At 39.7% G+C, this 17,601-nt stretch overlaps 1 protein-coding gene and 1 long non-coding RNA gene across 2 annotated transcripts in view; one reads left to right on the top strand and one right to left on the bottom strand.

The window, feature by feature from the left end:
• The window catches only part of LOC131274418 (uncharacterized), a 144,376-nt gene that overhangs the window by 51,842 nt on the left and 74,933 nt on the right, over positions 1–17,601 (bottom strand). The window lies entirely within an intron of this gene.
• On the top strand, positions 566–17,477 carry LOC101420626 (sulfotransferase 2A1-like). Its single transcript, XM_058279187.2, has 6 exons — positions 566–695; positions 1,792–2,009; positions 6,566–6,692; positions 14,172–14,266; positions 15,153–15,333; positions 17,048–17,477. The coding sequence occupies exons 1-6, from the start codon at positions 566–568 to the stop codon at positions 17,158–17,160; spliced, it is 864 nt and encodes a 287-aa protein (XP_058135170.1). The 3' UTR covers positions 17,161–17,477.

Below are 17,601 nucleotides of genomic sequence, written 5' to 3' on the forward strand. Positions count from 1 at the left end.
TCAGCAAAGTCTGCTAGTCTTCACCAAATGGTCACAGTCTTACATCAACATCCGGCTTGCTAATAAATGATCACGGACACTCTGCTCAAACAGTGCCTTTGGCCCCAAAGGAACCATAAACCATGCCCCCTTTCTCCCTCACCATTCCCCTTGTTTCAAGGAGCCATATAAGCTGCTCCCCAGTTCACCCCTTTGAGCAGAAACCTCTGTCAGAGCTGCTCATATATGAATGTAACTTCAGCTCAATAAACTTGTTCTGCACCCCCCTTTTTTGTTGTTTTATTTATTTTCAACACAACTCATGCATCCTTTGAAACTATTTTATTAGTTAATGATTACTCAAGCTGTCAGTAGAGAGTTATTTCCTGACACCCTTGATATTTCCATGGACTTGGCCCAGTAAGGCAACTTCAGCAAGCTGCAGATTGGTCTGTGCCAATCTCCCTCTCTCTCAAAATTTCAGCCCCCTCACTCCCTGGAAAAGGCCAGCAGCTGCTTCCACAGCTGCTGACACCTGAGCTGCTAAAAGGCTCGGCAGGAAGCATTTGGCAGGAAGCAATCAGGGATGGGTGCTGATTACACGAGGGTAGACAGGATTCCTTTTCCTACACTCACTGTTGAAAACCTGGAGCTTTGGCAGGATGTATTTGTGGTGGAGGATGAAGATGTCATTACACTTTCTTACCCCAAGTCAGGTAAGGAAGCAGGATCCTAAACCGAGGAAGGCTGGGGGCTGATGTCACCAGTGCCTGCTCTCTGCTCCCCATTGGCTGTTGGTGATCAGACCAGCATCCTGTTGATGCCAAGGGCAGAGAGAGGCCCCCGTAATCCAAAGGACCTGACATCATGTGGGGCCTTGTGGAGAGAATCCTAAAGCTGATGCTTGTGATCACGAGGATGTTTGGTAGGGGGAGAGTGAGTGAAGTATTTCTACCCTGAGATTTCAAGAAGGAATGTGCGATTGTTAAATGAAGGAGGAGAAGGGGTGTGCAGAAAAGCCTGGAGTAAATAGATGCATATTCTAGGAATTGTAAAGCTAGGGACCAATGTCCCAGGGAGGATGGGGAGGATAGCAACAGGGTGAGGCTGGATGTGTTTACAGTGATAACCTGCAGCCCTAACCACCTAAAGGATTAGCAGTTTTCAAAAGGCCCCTGGTGCCGTATTTATATTCTTCTAAAACACCCCAAACAAGGAATTTTGAGCCTTGGAGTTCACCTGCTCAACATCTGTTTACCAGTGATAAGGTAAAACCAGCACCCCTAAGGCCAAGAGCTTCCTGCCAGCTGCTCCCCACAGGCCTGTCTCCAGCACAGCAGCAGGCCCCTTCTTTTATGCTCTCCTCTAGGAGGGTGGGGGTTTCCCCTGGCTCGCATCCTCTCTGCAGTGGGGCTGGCCTCCAGGAGCTTCTGGCTGCAGGAGCTTGCCCCTTGCTTTTGTGTTACTTCCCTCTAGTGGTCAATTGTTTTTCTTGGTCACCTCTGAAATCCTCAGGTTCAAACTCACTCTTCTCTGGATATAGAATAAGATAAACTGGTTAGGGGTGAGTGTTGTGTGTCTGATGAGGAAGGAGCAAAGAAGAGGGAGCAGCGGGAGCAGGGGATGCCCAGCAAGGTGTTTCAATGGCGGAGAACTGACCAAATGCTGCTGAGGAAGGAAAATGAGCAGCAACAATATAATTGGATTTATGGGCATGGGAATCATCAGTGGAAGAAAAAAGTGCCTTTAAATGTGGTGGTAGGACCAAATGTCAGGTTACTGTAGATGCCACTTTTTTCTTTCTCTGTCTAGGAACCAACTGGTTGTTGGAGGTCATTAGCCTGATACATTCCACAGGAGACCCTAGCTGTGTTCAGTCTGTAGTCACCTGGGATCGCTCACCATGGCTAGAATATGTGGGTGGATATGAAAAATTAAGGAAGCATACACCTGAAAAAGGCCCACGTTTCTACAACTCCCACCTCCCCATTCAGTTCCTCCCTAAGTCATTCTTCAATTCCAAAGCCAAGGTGAGCAAACAAGAGCAATGATCCTCTGACCTTCTCAGACATCCAGAATGCCCATGTTTTAGGGACTGAGTTAATATGAGGTTCATTAACACATGAGCATATTAGATAACCTTGTTCCAAGCTATAGTATCTGACACTAAGTAATCTCTTTGTTGTGGCTCCAAAAATACTGCTTTCATTAGTAAGTTGATCACTGTCTCACCCAACACTGAGTTACCCATTTATAGGTCACAAATCAGAACCTATATTTCAGAGGAAATATGGCTTGCTGCTCACCTTTAGAACCCAGCTGTGTTTCTCTAATCATGATATCATCTATGCATGGCATGGCTTTCCCAATCAAAACACTACATGGGGAGCAGATGTAGCTCAGTGGTTGAACAGCTACCTCCCATGTATGCAGTCCTGGGTTCAATCTCTGGTTCTTTCCCCCCCCTCAAAAAGCTCCACAAGCCTCATTCTTAATTTCAGGAGTTCTGAAGTATAATTCTAACACTTAGTGACCCTGGGGCAATAAATGTGAATTTGTATTCTTCTTAGATTATTTTTGAAATCACGTAACACCAAAAATGTTGAGTAACTTGCATGAAACTCCCTCTTTAAACCATCTTATATAAAGTGGCAGTAGAAATATAAAAAGATTCTAAAACCACAGTGTGCTATATTATGTTAATGTTGTGCTATGTTTCTCTATGTCTGCTTGTTTATGTCAGGTTCATTTATTTCACTGATTTCTCGAGGGTTGTGGAGTTCATGTTTATTTTGTTACTATTTTTTCTTTACCATTTTACACTAACCTGGCATTTTTGGCACAAAATACAGACTTGAGAAAATATTGGGTGAAGAAAAGAATGAAAGAAAACAAAACAAAAGCAAAATTACCTAAGTCTGAGTTCTGGAAAACTACTGGGGTTTGAGTCAGAAAATTTTGCTTTGAATCTTGGCTTTCCAGCTTTTGTTTATTAGCAATACTGCAATGTCTTTGTAGGTCAAATTGGCAGTATTCATTCCTGAATTCACTTATTCTTTTGTACATGCATTCCTGCATACTTTTCCTTCATATATTTAGATATTATATACCTAGTATGTATTAGGCTCCATAAAAGAATAAAGTGTGCGGAGTGACATCAACTCAAGTCAGCTCCTAAAGGATTAAGTGGAAAAAGATGATGGGTAGAACTATAATTAGCTACTTTCATAGCAATAATACTACTTAGTGATTGCCTGGCATTGTATCTGATCCCAGGGCATGCTCAAGGAATAAGATCTATTGTTTTAATACCATAAATACATTGAGGGTGAGGCAGGGAGAGAAATACAGGGAAGGTGCTGGGGCTTCCCAAGGGGGCAGGGGTTTGCAAGTGGAGTATGGATGGAGGCTTTGGTCCTTCATTTATGGTCTGGACAAGGGAAAACTGGGGTGTTGAACTGGTGTAACTGAGGCCTGGGATCTACTGAAATGGGGACAACCTGGAGACAACGAGGTAGAGTGTAGCAACTGTGCCATGGGCAGCAGAGAGAATAATGGTTGCATATGGAAAGCCAGGACTCACTAATAATTTTGGGAAGGAAAATTTATTAACCACTGGCCAGTGGTTGAATTTTCTGTTCAAAAACCCGAGCCCTGAATAGGATTTTTGAGTTCCTTTTATACAGAGGATATAGGAGTTGGGAGTCAAATGGTTCTTTGTTTGAGTAGTAGGTAAACTTGAATTAATACATATTCTCCACAGTCCCAGTAAGCTTGAATTAACATATTTACTTTGCATTCTCCCTGAATATCTAAAGTCCTTAGAGCCTGTATCACTTAATTGGCTTTCCGGGACTGGATTGGTTGGCATGGTTATGAAAGGTGGGCTGCAGTTCTTGCTGTTTGACACACACAGCCCAGGTTATACATGAAAAAACACTCAGGACCCTGCACAGAGCCCATATCACCATGGGAACCTGAGATGGCAGATGCTAAAGACTGCTTTACTGTGCTGTTAATTTGCTGCAAACAGTTGTCTGCCTTTTAAGTGAATTACAGAAGGAAAAATATTATCTTTTATATTTACTCACTTAGCTACTGTTTCTGAGGCTCTTTATTCTTTCCTATAGATGCATTACCATTTTCACTCATCCTGAGAGACTTGGTTTAGCATTTTTTAAAATATGTTTTATTTGCTTTTAAAAGATACATAGATCACACAAAATGTTACCTTAAAAAAATATAGGAGATTCCCATGTACCCCACTTGCCAAGCATGTTTTAGGGTAGGGTAGAGCTGCTGGTAATACATTCTCAGCTGTCATGGATAAAGGGTACAGGACTAATGGTTGTGTGTGCGTGTGTGTGTGTTTTCCTTCCAGCACTTTAAAGCCAGCTTTCAAGATCCTTTGGCCTATATTTTTTCTGATGAGAAGCCAGGGGGATTCTCACCTTTTTCCCACTGTACAAAACGTTAGCATGTTTCTCTGGCTGCCTGGGTGCCTCCCTGGGTGCAGGGGTGTTGATGAGCTAAGGGCAGCTGCCATCTTGGTGAGTCTCCAGCGACCTTGTGCTGTGCCTGGAGCCCAGCTGTGTGCCTCAGTTTATGGGGTGTGCTGGCAGACGTTCCAGGCTCCATCTCTCTAGACCAGCCTCCTTTCTGGGATGCCGTTCTGTCCATTTCTGTCACCCCAGGGGCCCCAAGTCATAGACCTCTGCCCCCGTGCCTCAGCATGACTGAGCTCACATTGCAGCTCCCTCCACTGCACTTGAGAAATTGTCCCCAACAGAGAACAGGGAGACCATGGCCCTCAATTCATTAATTCCCTGTTCCTGTGAATCCCAGTCTTGCTCAGCCTCTTGGCAACTGCCTGAAAACTGTTGTCTGAAATATTGTAATTAGTTTCATGTTTTTCTATGGAAGGATTAGTTTAGTACCTGCTCCTCCATCATGTCAGAAGAAGAAATCCTATTTCTTTGCTATTTCTTGAAGCGGAAAAAGAGAAGATTGAAGTAGGAGATTACTGAGAGGTAAACTGATTATTTGCATAGATTCAGGGTCTGGGTATTATCACAAGATAATAAAGTTGAAGAAGAAGGAATATTTAGGAAAGAATATTACTTGAGGAACTTTTAATGCTAGGATCTTAAATGCAAATGACTCTCCTTTATGCTTTCACAAAAATATGTGAAATGTCTCCTCCCCTCAATGATGACAAAAATCCCACAGAACTTTGAGCCTCCCCTACTCCGCTTTACATCAGCCACTCTGCTAGGTCACTTTTCTCAACTGCTCAAGGTGAAAATCCTAGTTGTAGCCCAGGTCCTCTGCATATCAGTGTGGTTCTCTCCTGAAAATATGAGCGGGAGAGAGAGAGGGGAGAGGGAAAGAAGGAAAGGGAGAGAAAATATCAGCAGAGAAGAAAGTCTGAGAGACCCCCCTCCTTCCCTCTTTCAACCTTTCAGCAACAACCACTCAGGGCTGCTGGCTGTCTGGTTATAATGCCCTCTACAAGTGGGTACTAGTCACATTTCATAGTCGCAGTTACTCAAATTTAGAAAGACTGCAGTGATTTTAACAATATACAGGTATGTTCATGAAAATAGCTAATAAATGCTTTGTAACATGGGTATGAATATATGTATTGTATAAATATATGGTTATATGTACTGTATAAATATGTGCTATGGAACCTACATCTTATGTATTATCTGTAATATTACGTAAAATAGTTATCTGTATATATAAATATATGAACCACATGTAAAATTATATGTGCTATATAAAATTTTTATGCACATGTATATTTTTATTACATATGTATAAATATGTATATTACAAATAAATGGTATTTCATATATTTTATGTACATTAAATACACAGGCATGTAGTAATATATATACTACAATATTGGTTTTACTTGGTATGCATATTTATATACACATGTAATGTGTACTTTAGTTCAAATTAAACATATACTATACTATATATTATATAGCTATATGTTATATATAATTATATAATTATGTAACTATTGACACATGCATATATTTTGGATGTAGAATAATGTGAGTACTAAAATAGAACATTTATACACTGTTAGCCATTAACATTTGTCTGATTCGTAACTGGGAAATGCTGATTTAGTAAACAATTATAGGTAAAGAAGCTGGGGCCTGGAGCATGAAATGTCTGGAAGAGCACTGATTAGGGAGGGAGTCAGGGGCAGAGTCCCAGCAAATCTCAGGTTTCCTCATTCACACCCCAGGTCAGCTTACACAGTAGCACCAATATAGCATAACATCAATTTCCTTTCAAAGTACTGGGGTACTTTTCCTTGGCATGTATTGAAATGTCCTTGAAGACAGAAACAATCCATGTCTTGTTCACTGTTCCATCTAGAGTATATACATAATTTCTGACACACAGTAGGTCCTCAACAAACTTTGCTGAATGAATGAATGGGAGAAGACCGACATGTAGCCACATGTTTTAATGGGGAATAGCTGTTTTGTCATTTTCTAAGATCATGGAGTGAGGGAATCAGATCCATTTATTTCTCGCTTTTTTTTTCTTTTGCACTTAGGCTATTTACATCATCAGAAATCCCAGAGATATTATTACTTCTGGTTATTTTTTTTGGAAAGGAATGAAGATTGTAAAGTCCACAGAGTCATTTGAACAATTCGTTCAATGGTTCCTTCAGGGAAATGGTGAGTCTCTTGAAATACATTTCTCTATGGAATGGAATTCCTGTAGTTTAAATGCAAGTAACACTGTCAGGGTAAATACCCATATTTCCTCCAACCTTGATGTTGATAACCCTTTAGTACCACCCACCTTTGTCTACACACTCTGCCTTCACAGGGTTTCCAGTTATTCTTTTCAGGCACATGGATTCTCATGTTCTCCTACTCCATACTCTTTGTAGATCTCTGTATTCTGAAAATCAGCTATTCCTTGGTTTTCCTCTTTATGCCTTCTCTGCCCATGATTGTTAGAATTCAATGTTTATTCACTCATCTTTCACCTTCTCCTTTCCTTTACCAGATGATAATAAATGCAATCATTTTTTATTATGTACATTTATATGACTCAGGAGAAATGTCCTCTTACCAGGAAGCACCCTAAAGCATTCTTACAAATGCAATCCTCTCTCTAATCCTTCACTTCTTTTCTTTTCTTTTGACACATTTCATCATCTAGCATATTGTTTGGTCCTTCTCTGTCTGCCTCTACTTGAATGGCTTCTCTTTGAACCCACTTAGAGACTGTGGTTTTCATGACTGTGTGCCAATTACCTGGAAGAGTATATGAAACATAATGGCCATGTCATGTGTATTATGTTAGAGTTCCATCCCATGATTGACCTCTGACTTCATTCACATGATCTGTTTTTGTTTTCTTGCTGCTAAAACAAATACCATGTGGTATTTGGCTTAAATAGTGGGAATTTTTTGGCTTAGAGTTTTGAGGCTAGATGTCCAAAATGAAGGCATCATCATTGAGGTGATGCTTTCTCATGGAAGACTGAGGTGTTCTGGGCCTGGTGACCGGCAATGCTTGTCATTGGCATTTATGTTACATGGCAGCCTCTCCTGGCTTCTCCCGGTGCCACTGACTTCCAGCTTTTTTGGGTGGCTTTCTCTCTGTGTGTCTAAATTATATTCTGCTTTTAAAGGACTCCAGGAATAGGATTAAGGCCCTTCCTGATCCACTGGCCACACCTTACCTGAAGTAATCTCATCAAAAGGTCCTATTTAAGATGGGTTTTCACCCAAAGGAATGGATTGTGGTTAAGAACATACTTTTGTGGGATGCGTGGCACTAAGCCAGCTCTCACCTGCTTCATGCAGAAGACTGCCCTTCCTCTTCTTCTCTTTGAACCCCTCTAGTTTATTCTCCATGGAGCTTCCCTGCAGCTTTTCAAATTCCAGGTGATCGCTTTTTCATGGTTTGTCCTCCTACTCAAGCAAAATCTTTTCCTTTCCAATCAATGTACTTTCTAATACAACTACTGAGCCCTCTAGTCTCCATTCCTGCCTTGCTGCAGGTTTCTTTTTGTTTATATTTGACTGAAGCTGCATGTGCTAAGCCTTGGAAAGACAACATTTCTCTTGTCCTTGACATGAAGTTTACTCGAATTGTTACCAAAAATACTATAAATCTCTTCTCCAGCATTTTGTTCTAATTCCTGCTATGGAATGTGCACCTGCTCAAAAAGACATTGCTGTAAGAATCAGGAAGGACCCCAATATCTCCACCTTTTGCTTCTTTCAACTTTAGCTGCACACACATCTCTCTTTCAGCCAAAACAAATGAGAAAAAGATTTTATCCAGATTATTTCAACGAGGACTCTCTGTTGTCTGTGCTTAAGGAAACTTTGAACACATCTACCCATATCAGCAGGGGGAGCTGGAGAAAACAAAGCTTGGGAATAGGACTGGGTCTTTTGAAAGTTCATGTATGCCATTCATAGAGGACCCCAGATAATAGCTATTTAGCAAGAGAGAGGGAAGGATACCAGTGGCTAAGGACTGGAGGGAGGAAGATGGCTTTGGACATTTAAGGACACTCTGAAGGATCGCTGTGGTGATGGGGCTGTTCTCTAGTTAAACTGTAGTGGTGTTACCTGGATCTGCACATGTGAAAAAATTACCTGAATCTAAATACATACAGAGGAGTAAATCTGGGAGACTCTGAATAAGATCAGTAGATTGCATCAATGCCAGTTTCCTAGCTGTGATAATATACTACAGTTTTGCAAGGTATTACCACAGGGGGAAGCTGTGTAAAGGGGTACCCAGATCTTCTCTAGTTTCTTTTTTTTAAGGTTCACTTTATTTATTTTCTCCCTTCCTCTTCATTTTCACCTCCCCTGCTTTTTTTTTTTTCCTTTTTTCTATCTGTGTCCATTTGCTGTATGATCTTTTGTATCTATTTCTTTTGTTCTTCTCTTTTTCACTTTTTCTCTTCTAGGATTCACCAGGATTAATCCTGGAGACGTCTGGTGTGGAGAGAGGTTCCCTGTCACCTGCACCACCTCAGTTCCTGGTTTCTACTGTGCTCCACCTTGCCTCTCCCTTTTATCACTCTTTTGTTGCATCATCATCCTGCTCCATGAATCATTTGTACAGGCACTGGCTCACTACATGGGCACTGGCTCACCTTGCATTCAGGCAATGGCTTACTGCACAGACACACTTTCTCTTCCTCTTTTTCCCCATGAGGCCCCCAGGATCAAGTGCAGGTCCTCCCATATGGTAGGCAGAAACCCTATCACTTGAGCCACATCTGCTTCCCTCTCTAGTCTTTCTTATAACTGCATGTGAATCTATCTATCTCAAAATAAAAGGCTTAATTTTTTAATCTGAACTATGATGATATAAATATGAGACAAAAGCACCATGCTTTGTGTGACTGTCATTATTTCTGTTGCCTCAGTTTCTGCAGTAAAATCAGTTGATAATTTTCTCTGGCCAGACTCTCAACTTTTCAAGCATTTCACATGATAATGTACAGGTTTTAATGCAAAGTGTAAAAGATAATTGTGATGGTTAGATTATTGTGTGAACTTAGGTAATTGGGTGAATTTGTTTGGTCAAGCAAGCACTAGGCTTACTGTAATACAAGGGCATTTATGGACTTTAGTTACCATTGAGTTTACTGCAGTGGTAAATCATAGCTGTTTACAATTATATCAGTCAGGGAGAATGCCATCAGCAATGAATTTCACTTACCCCAGTCAGTGGAATGCCTTAAAAGGGGAAGTGGTTCCAGCATTGAATTTCCCAGCTTGTCTTTGGACAGAAAACCTTTCAGAGGACTCATATGAAACTTCATTGGACTTTGATTGAAGCCCCTGGTTGCAGCCTGCCTGTGCAACTTGGATTTGTGCATCCCCACAAATGCAAGAAAGACTCTTCTAAAATCATGCACTATTGACAGATATCTCCTGCTAATTCTGTTTTCCTAGTGAACCTTGCTTAATACAATAGTCAGTTGTAGAAACAATGGGATAATGATCCCTTTCCTAAAGTACCCATGGCCCAGCTTCAATACTTTTCAATTAATCATCATCTAGTTTTTTCTAATTGTCCTATTTATCCCCTGCTTTATTCCCCTGTCCTATTTTCAAGCAAAATTAAGCTATCAACACTGAAACAGTAAGTGATAAACATATGGAAAGATACTATACCTCACTCAAAATAAGACAAGTATGAATTTAAATGCTATTGCTATTTCTCACCAATTGTTATGGTTCACATTGTTGCTCAAAAAGTAAACACAGACTTAGAGGTATATGACAAAATAATTCTTTTATACCTTATATTTCTGGAGATCAGAAGTCTGAAATGACACTTATGGGCAAAAATCAAGGTGTCTATCAGTAGAACTGCTTTCCTCTCTGGAGGCTCTAGGGAACAATCTGTTTCTTGACTTTCTCAGCTTCTGGAGACATCCAGTGTTTCCTGGCTCATGGCCACATCATTCCAAACTCTGCTTTCACCAGCATATCTTCTTCTCTGACACTCACACCTGCCTCCCTATTACAAGGACCCCCCTTTTTTTTGAAATACTTTCTCTCTTTATTTTTCTTTACCTGTTACATTCAAAAAATATAAAAGGTCCCCAGACACCCCCACTCCCCCTCACCCCTCTGGTAGAGTACCCATGACCCAGCTTCAATGCTTTTCAATTATCATCTGTTTTTTTCTAATAATCCTATTTATCCCCTGCCTTATTCCCCTGTACTATTTTCAAGCCAAATTAAGCTATCAACATTGAAACAGTAATAAACATAAGCAAAGATACTATACCTCACTCAAAATAAGACAAGTATGAATTTAAATGCCATTGGCATTTCTCACCAATTGTTTGGTTCCTATTGCTGCTCAAAAAGTAATCACAGACTTAAAGGTTTATAACAAAATAATTTTTTTATATCTTAGACTTCTGGAAATCAAAAGTCTGAAATGAGACTTATGGGCAAACATCAAGGTGTCTATCAGTAGAACTGCTTTCCTCTCAGGAGGCTGTAGGGGACAATCTGTTTCTTGACTTTTTCAGCTTCTAGAGAGAGCCAGTGTTTCTTGGCTCATGGTCACATAATTCCAAACTCTGCTTTCACCATCATATCTTCTTCTCTGACTCTCACACCTTCCAACCTATTACAAGGACCCTTTTGTTTTTGGAAATGCTTTCTCTCTTTGTTTTTCTTTACCTGTTACATTAAAAAAATATAAAAGGTCCCCATACACCCCCATCCCCCCTCACCCCACTCCTCCCACATCAGCAACCTCATTCATCATTGTGGGACTTTCATTGCATTTGGTGAATACATTTTGGAGCCCTGCTGTACCACATGGATAATGGCTACTATGTAGTTTGTTCTCTCCCCCAGTTCACACAGGGGGCCATGGCAGGACATAAAATGTCCAGCATCTGTCCCTTCAGTACCATCCAGGACAACTCCAAGTCCTGAAAATGCCCCCACATCATCATTCTTCTTCCCTCTTCCTACCTTCAGCAGCTACCATGGCCACTTTCTCTACATCAGTGCTACAATTTTTTCCATTACTAATCACAATAGTTCCATAGTAGAATGTCAGTAAGTCCACTCTAGTCCATACTCTTTTCCTCCATCCCGTGGTCCCTGGGATGGATATGTCCATTCCACCTCTATATTGAGAGGGGGGCTTAGATTCCAATGGATTCTGGATTTAATTCTCCTCCTTGCAGTTGTAGGCCCTCTTGGCTCCCTGGTGTGGTGGTTGATCATCTTCACAAGGACCCATTTGATTGCACTAGACCCAGGTGTAATGAAGATCTTCTCAAGTTCTTTAAGTTAATCAAAAGATAACAATGTCATAGTTTCCTGGGATTTTAAGGTGGATATCCTTCTGTCTATGACAGAAAATGTTCAAAACCTTTGAAATTCCTAGGTCATGAGACTGTTGGTAGACAGGCATGGCCATTTCCTCCTCATGGGAATAGGAAATGGTCCAAGTCTAGGAAGGCTTATTTTTCAAAATCTAACAAAATTAAATGTGCCTTTTCCACTTGATGCAGGATTCTTACTTCTTTACATGAAAGAATACATTAGCAAAAGTGCAAAAAGGGGGCATGTACAGGGCTGTTCAAATCAGACTTATTTATAATAACTATAACCAAAAAACCCCCAAAAATCTAGGACCAAAACATCCACCAACAATATAACAGAATCCTAGTTGATGTAAAAAGGGCTCCAGCTATCCTACCACAGAGTGGACTCTAGAATCCATTATTAAGTTTAAACAATTAAGACATTGGGAAGAGTGCAAAGAGTATGCTACCATTTACTAATATTGGGGGAAGGCAACAGAAATTGCACAAGGAGAGATTTCAGACATCTGGAGATGAGTTATTGGAAAGGGAGTGGAGATTTGGCAAGATATGAAGCTAATAATATCTTTGAGATCAAGATCATGGGCCACAGATATTGTATTAAAGAGCATGAACTTCAACCTGTATTAAAATAATTATTAAAAATAATTATTTCTGAAGGGTACCCTGGGTTTATGCAAATGGATTTCCATAAAAGATATATTTAAAGCATTGTGATGCCAAAAATATTTCTGAGACTATTCAACTGGCTCACATTTCAGAAGTCTCCCTTGCAGACCCATGGAGTAACTATATTCTCCACTACAGGCATCTTTCCTTTAGCAGCACAATATGCTGCAGTTGGCCATGATCTTGCAAGTTTCTACAAATAACAGTATTCTTTTCTAGGAGTTCCTACTCTCTGTGTTCAAATGTTGATTATTGAACCTATTACTAGGTGTTTCTCAAAGGACAAATGACAGAAATTCTTTAAACACCAATTTGCTTCTTGGTTAAAAAGGACTTGGTGGGTGGGGAGTGGGTTTTATGGCAGTCTTTTATGTTTTTGTTTTCTTATGATTTTAATGTAATATTCCTTGTGATCTATTAACTTTAAAAATAAATAAATAAAAGATTTTAAAAAAAGAAATGATCCAAATATCTTCATTAGTCCCAGTGAGCAGCATATCACACGCAAAAAAAAAAAAAAGGACTTGGGGATGTATTAATTGAGAGAGTGCCTAAAACTTGTCAGTACTCAAAAATTGTGATGTATTTATTGCAAAGAAAGAAATAGCTTTCATACTGATTTTTGGAATGCTGATTCAAAGGTCTTGCTTGGTGTTTATGATCTACACTATGTCTAGAACTAATTTCATCATGCGAGCCCTGATGCCATCATCTCAACAAAAGAGGTCTTACTTAGACCAACATGTTACTTTCAAACAACTCTAAACATCACAACTTACTCAAGCAAAAGAGAATTATGAAAATGCCGTGCTTTATCAGTGAATCCAGTATACGAATTCACCTAGACTTCATTAAGGAATAGAAGGAACTCTGGAGTCAACCAGAATATCCTGTAATTCTGCATGAGAATATTGTTTGTTTTTGTTCAAGGATAGGTTTCTATTATTTTATGTAAATATGACCTGAAAAAGAACTCACCATTCCTGGAATTGTGGACCTATATTTTATTGTTCAGACAGAAAGGGGAACAATTTTTTCTCTTGATGTCCAAGGAAGAGGCAGTGGTCCGCATGGATCACAAACCCCATCTGAACACATCAGCAATATTCAGGTAATGGGATACCTTAGGGCATGACTTCTTAAACTGCAGTCCTTTGAATAAAGTAAATGTGTAAGGGAAATTTTTCATAAAATGTGCTGTTTCAAATGTATAGGGTGGGTGAAGAACAGGAAGATCAGTGTCTGATACACTTAATCAGATTTTCTTTTGTATTGGGGAAATAAATGATATTCATAATGGAAAGAACAAAAACATTGATTATAACACAGAGTCCATAACACACTTACTCTTTAATTTGCTATCTCAATTTCCTTCAAATTCCAAAATTCATTTTTCTCATATGTGAACTTGGTCTTAGAATATCTTATCATATACAGCAACTAGTGTTTTGCCATCAATGGGGTAAAGGCAGAACACTATTTCTTATGAAAATTGGGAAATGGAAAAGAATGTCCACTACTTCATTCATTCACTCCTCAAATATGTATTGCATTTCTAACACTGGCCAGAATATTATGAGCAATTGACACACAAGGGTGATTCTAATACCACCTTTTCTCTCCACTTCTCTTGCAGTATCATATGGATCATGGTTTGACTATATTCATGGCTGGCTGTCAATGAGGGGAAAAGATAATTTCCTGGTAGTGGCATATGAGGACTTGCATCAGGTGACCATTCTTCCAAAAATTTCATTCCTTTTCCCATTCCATAGTGTCTAACTTACCTCCATTTTTTATGTTTCTATTCTATCCTTTCAGTTAGAGATTTCCCAGTGAGGAAATCAAGTTGAGTTATTGTCCACCTTTTCTCCATTGTCCTACATATGTAGGATGTGTTCTTTCTTTGCTTTTCTTATTCATTTATTCTTAAAACATCTAAAACATGCAGTGATGAATTACTTGATGGGATGTACACATGATGAAATGTGTCATCAAATTTTCTGTGGCCAAAGACCTGATGCAATCTTGAAACAAAGAGCAATGTCAGGTTGGAAAGAAAGATGGGACTTAGCAAGGTCAAGATTAGTACAAGAAATATTTAGATAATCCAAGATTAAGAGAATGTAAATGTGATTCTAGCATGCACAAATATGTAAATATTCAAGTATATTGATAGCAAGAGGTGGTTTTTAGCAAAAAGGTTGACTCAAGTGGAGCTTAAAAGCTCTGTCAGTTGGTGCAATTCAGGAGACATGAAAATCAGGCACTACCGAAGTGGAAGCAAAATTGGAGTATTATATAGAGTAAGAGGATGAGAGGGGCACACATGCTTGTGGCTTGGTACAGAATTATAAATATTGATTTGGTTGTCTTTTAACATGTTATCTCCTTTTGACCTCTCCATCACCTCCAATTGTCTTTGCTGTTCTTTTTATTCCAACTTAGCCTTATCCCATACTGATCATTTTCTAGATGTGCAAAAGCTAGTTATACTCTTCCCCTTTCTCATTTCATCTCCTCCTGGTATTCCTTCCCCTGTGCCTCTGCTTCTTTTTACAGTTTTTTTCTTCCTGAAATTTATTTCCACATTCTGATTCTTTGTTTCCTAATCTAGGACAGAAGAGGCACTGTAGAGATGATCAGCCAGTTCTTGGGTTGCAAGCTAACCCCAGAAGAACTGAACTCAGTCCTAAAGAACATATCTTTCCAAGTCATGAAAGATAACAAAATGAACAATTACTCTCAAGTATCAGATACCATATTGGATCACAGCAAAGTACAAATGATAAGAAAAGGTGAGAAGTTTTTCTTGATCTGAATCAGGAAGTGAATTGCAATGAAATCCACTGCTTTTTAAAGTCATTTTAGAGACCTATGTTCATACTCCATACAATCCCTCTGAAGTGTAAAATTAAGGGTTCCTGGTGTAATCATAAATTTGTGCATTCATCACTGCAATTTGTTTTAGGACATTTTCATCACTCCAAAAATAAAATGACCTACCCTTTAATCCCCTTCTTTTATTAACACATTAGACATGGAAAAGGGGGTACTATTTGAATCCTGAAAACTGTACAAATCATCTGAAATCTAAGAATTTAAGGAATGATCAGGGGTGTGGAAATGGGGGTAGGAACAACAGATTGTGTGTATCAATGGAGTTGAACTATTGGGGGAAATTGAATGCTAATTGAATGATGTGGAATTAGAAGCTGGACGTTACAGTGGGCTATAGGGCACTGAGATGATAGAGCAGCAACAGACCTTAGGAATAAAGTGGCCTTGAGCTGAGTGGCTTACAAAGAGAAGGACATGATCATTCAAAGATATAAGTTCAAAGAGCAGCAATCCAGACTGTAAGAAGGACCATGATATGGAAATTATATCAACAAGCTTTCTATGATAGTTACAGGAATCCAGTATGCTTGAGCTAGAATCTTCATTGATTGAGAGGTTGACCTGATGGTGGTATAAAGCTAGAAAGGAGAGATTCTTTGAGTAGGATAGCTGGTTGTTAAGAGATTCAAAAGTGAGAATGAGGGAAACGGATGTGGCTCAACCAATTGGACTCCCATCTACCATATAGGAGGTCCAGAGTTTGATGCCCAGGGCCTCCTGGTGAGGTCAGGCTGTCCCATGCATTGAACTGGCCCAAGTGGGAATTGGGACCTGCACAGGAAAGCTGCCCTCTGTGGGAATGCCACCTCGCATGGGAATAGCTGCCACAGAGGAGTGCTGGCTGACACAGAGAGGAGGCACAGCAAGATGACACAAGAAGAGAAACAGGAGAGAAAACAAGAAGATATAGCAGTAGAGGATCTGAGGTGGCACAAGAGAGTAATCACCTCTATCCTGATCATGAAGCTCCCAGGATCAGTTCCCTGAGCCACCTGAGAATAGAGACACAGAAGAACACTCAGTGAATGGGCACTGAGAGCAGACAATGGGGGGGAACAGGGCAAGAGGGTGAGAAAGAGATAAAAATAAATCTTAAAAAAAAAAGTGAGAGTGGAAAAAAAGGCCTGGAATCAGAAGTGAGTATCAAGAACACCCTATCTACCAGATGATTAGGCCAAAGTGTGATTTTGGAGGAAAAAAACAACCATTGTCTTACAGATACGTGAATACTGAAGAGATGTACATGTAAAATCCTAAAACAGTGCCTGGCATATAAGAATTACTTAACGTATGTCATATATTGTTATTGTTGTTTTTGCCTTATCACTTTTCAATCTTCACAATATTACTATGAGGCAAGTATTAGGGAAAATCCCATTTAATATTTGGTGAACTTGGGGGTCAAATAGATTATGCAACCAGACATCTGGGGCTATAAATGATGACTGTCTGACTCCAGACAGGAATTACTTAGCCACTCTGCTATACTGACTATAATTTCCAGGTCAGTGTTCAGGAGAGAAGGCAAGCAGGGACAAATACAGGCAGCAGAATGTGGTCTTGAGATCCTGTTTATACATGTGATGTAGACTCATTCTTTGTATTTAACAGGAATTACTGGGGACTGGAAAAATCACTTCACAGTGGCACAGAGTGAAACTTTTGATAAAATATATGAAAAGAAGATGGCAGGGCTTCCACGAGAGGCTTTCCCATGGGAATGAGGAGCCCATGTTTCTGAATCTGATGTGACTACTGACCTTCCTGTCCTGTGCACAGGCAGGTCAGCTGAAGCACAACCACAATCAGGATGCTTTAAACACATAATGCAATTATGCATCTGATAATTGAAAACAACCAAGTGCTTCATTAATTGCGTGGAATGCTCACTTCAAACCCTTATGTAATAATTCAGACAGAGAGAAAAATAAAGAAAATAATGTTTTAAACATACATAAATTTTACCCAGGTTAAAAAATAAAAGGAAATTCTTTGCAATATTTGTGACTTGTGTATTAAAGTAAGAAAGGAAACAGTATGTACACCACCGCCATGTTTTCTGTAAACATCACCAATCTCATTTCTTTCTGTCTTTTGCCCAATATTACAAATTACTCTGAATTCAATGTGTCTATTTCTGTAGTTGATTCTTTGGTGTGCTTGCC

The sequence above is a fragment of the Dasypus novemcinctus genome, chromosome 18 (assembly GCF_030445035.2).
Source record: "Dasypus novemcinctus isolate mDasNov1 chromosome 18, mDasNov1.1.hap2, whole genome shotgun sequence".
In the NCBI taxonomy this organism is placed as follows: Eukaryota; Metazoa; Chordata; class Mammalia; order Cingulata; family Dasypodidae; genus Dasypus; species Dasypus novemcinctus.